Below are 1,241 nucleotides of genomic sequence, written 5' to 3'. Positions count from 1 at the left end.
ACCGAGTGGACACAGCATGTTGGAGGAAGGCTTTTTCTTCCTGCCTCCCTCCCCTTACCAAGCATGCAGTGGTCCGACACATCTCCAAACTAAGAAAACAACAGAAGAAAGGAGGGAGCATTACAGCACACATGATCTGGTGTAGCCGAGAAGAAAGCTAGAGAGATCCACAGGAGCGGGTTCTCATCCCAAACCTCACTGGAGCAAGCCACCAGTCTGAAACAGACTGTTAAGAGCAGAAGAAATCCCATAGTGAGGTTCTTCGGGAGCATTACAGCACACATGATCTGGTGTAGCCGAGAAGAAAGCTAGAGAGATCCACAGGAGCGGGTTCTCATCCCAAACCTCACTGGAGCAAGCCACCAGTCTGAAACAGACTGTTAAGAGCAGAAGAAATCCTGTAGTGAGGTTCTCTAAGGTAAGGTTTAACTGCTACTCATGCACTCTGTTCATCTCAGTATGTCTCCAACAATTTAACAAGTTATGTAAGATTCCTTAAAGCAGAGTCACCTCTACATACGCACAGGATACTTACTGGGGCATGGGGGATTTGTTTCTTCCCCCAGATATCTCCTCTGAGCAAAGACGATGCTGGAGAATATGAGTGTCATGCATCAAATGCCAAAGGAGAGGCAACAGCTTCTGCAAAAATCCACGTTGTGGAAACTCTCCATGAAATAGCCCTGACCAAAGGTAGGTAGTCTGGCTGAACACTCAGCAGCAATTTCCCCCAACAGTTTACTCAGTTATTTGATGCAGAAGGACCACCTCTGGTTAATGCTTTCTGGGGAAAACAAACACCAAGCAACAAAACACCCAACCCAAAACACACGCTGCAAGTATCAGTTAACATACAGCTTTCATTGGGTGTGGCAAAACAAGCTGGAGAAGTTGGCCCATGTGAACCTCATGAGGTTCAACAAGACCAAGGCAAGGTCCTGCTCCTGGGTCAGGGCAGTGTCAACACACTGGGGGATGATGTGATTGGGAGCAGCCCTGCAGAGGACTTGGGGGTACTGGTGGATGAAAGGCTGGGCACGAGCTGACACTGTGCACTCGCAGCCCAGAAAGCCAACCGTGTCCTGGGCTGCATCAAAAGAAGCGAGGCCAGCAGGTCGAGGGAGGTGATCCTGCTGCTGTGCTCCACTGTGGTGAGACCTCGCCTGGAGTCCTGTGTCCAGCTCTAAATCCTCAGCACAAGGACATGGATCTGTTGAAGTGGGTCCAGAGGAGGGCCACAA

The 1,241-nt window shown here is 49.9% G+C and overlaps 1 protein-coding gene across 1 annotated transcript in view; it reads left to right on the top strand.

The window, feature by feature from the left end:
• Nucleotides 1-753, top strand: part of LOC104492012 (insulin-like growth factor-binding protein 7) — a 9,610-nt gene extending 8,857 nt beyond the window's left edge. Inside the window, exon 5 of the mRNA XM_010134511.1 lies at nt 567-753. Coding sequence (XP_010132813.1) covers nt 567-701 — 135 coding nt within the window. The 3' untranslated portion in view covers nt 702-753. The remainder of the gene's footprint in view (nt 1-566) is intronic.
• The last annotated feature ends 488 nt before the right edge of the window (nt 754-1,241 follow it).

The sequence above is a fragment of the Buceros rhinoceros genome, unplaced genomic scaffold, assembly GCF_000710305.1.
Source record: "Buceros rhinoceros silvestris isolate BGI_N320 unplaced genomic scaffold, ASM71030v1 scaffold7294, whole genome shotgun sequence".
Lineage (NCBI taxonomy): Eukaryota > Metazoa > Chordata > Aves > Bucerotiformes > Bucerotidae > Buceros > Buceros rhinoceros.
The sequence above is the reverse complement of the archived record's forward strand: the minus strand, read 5'-3'. Positions and strand labels throughout refer to the sequence as shown.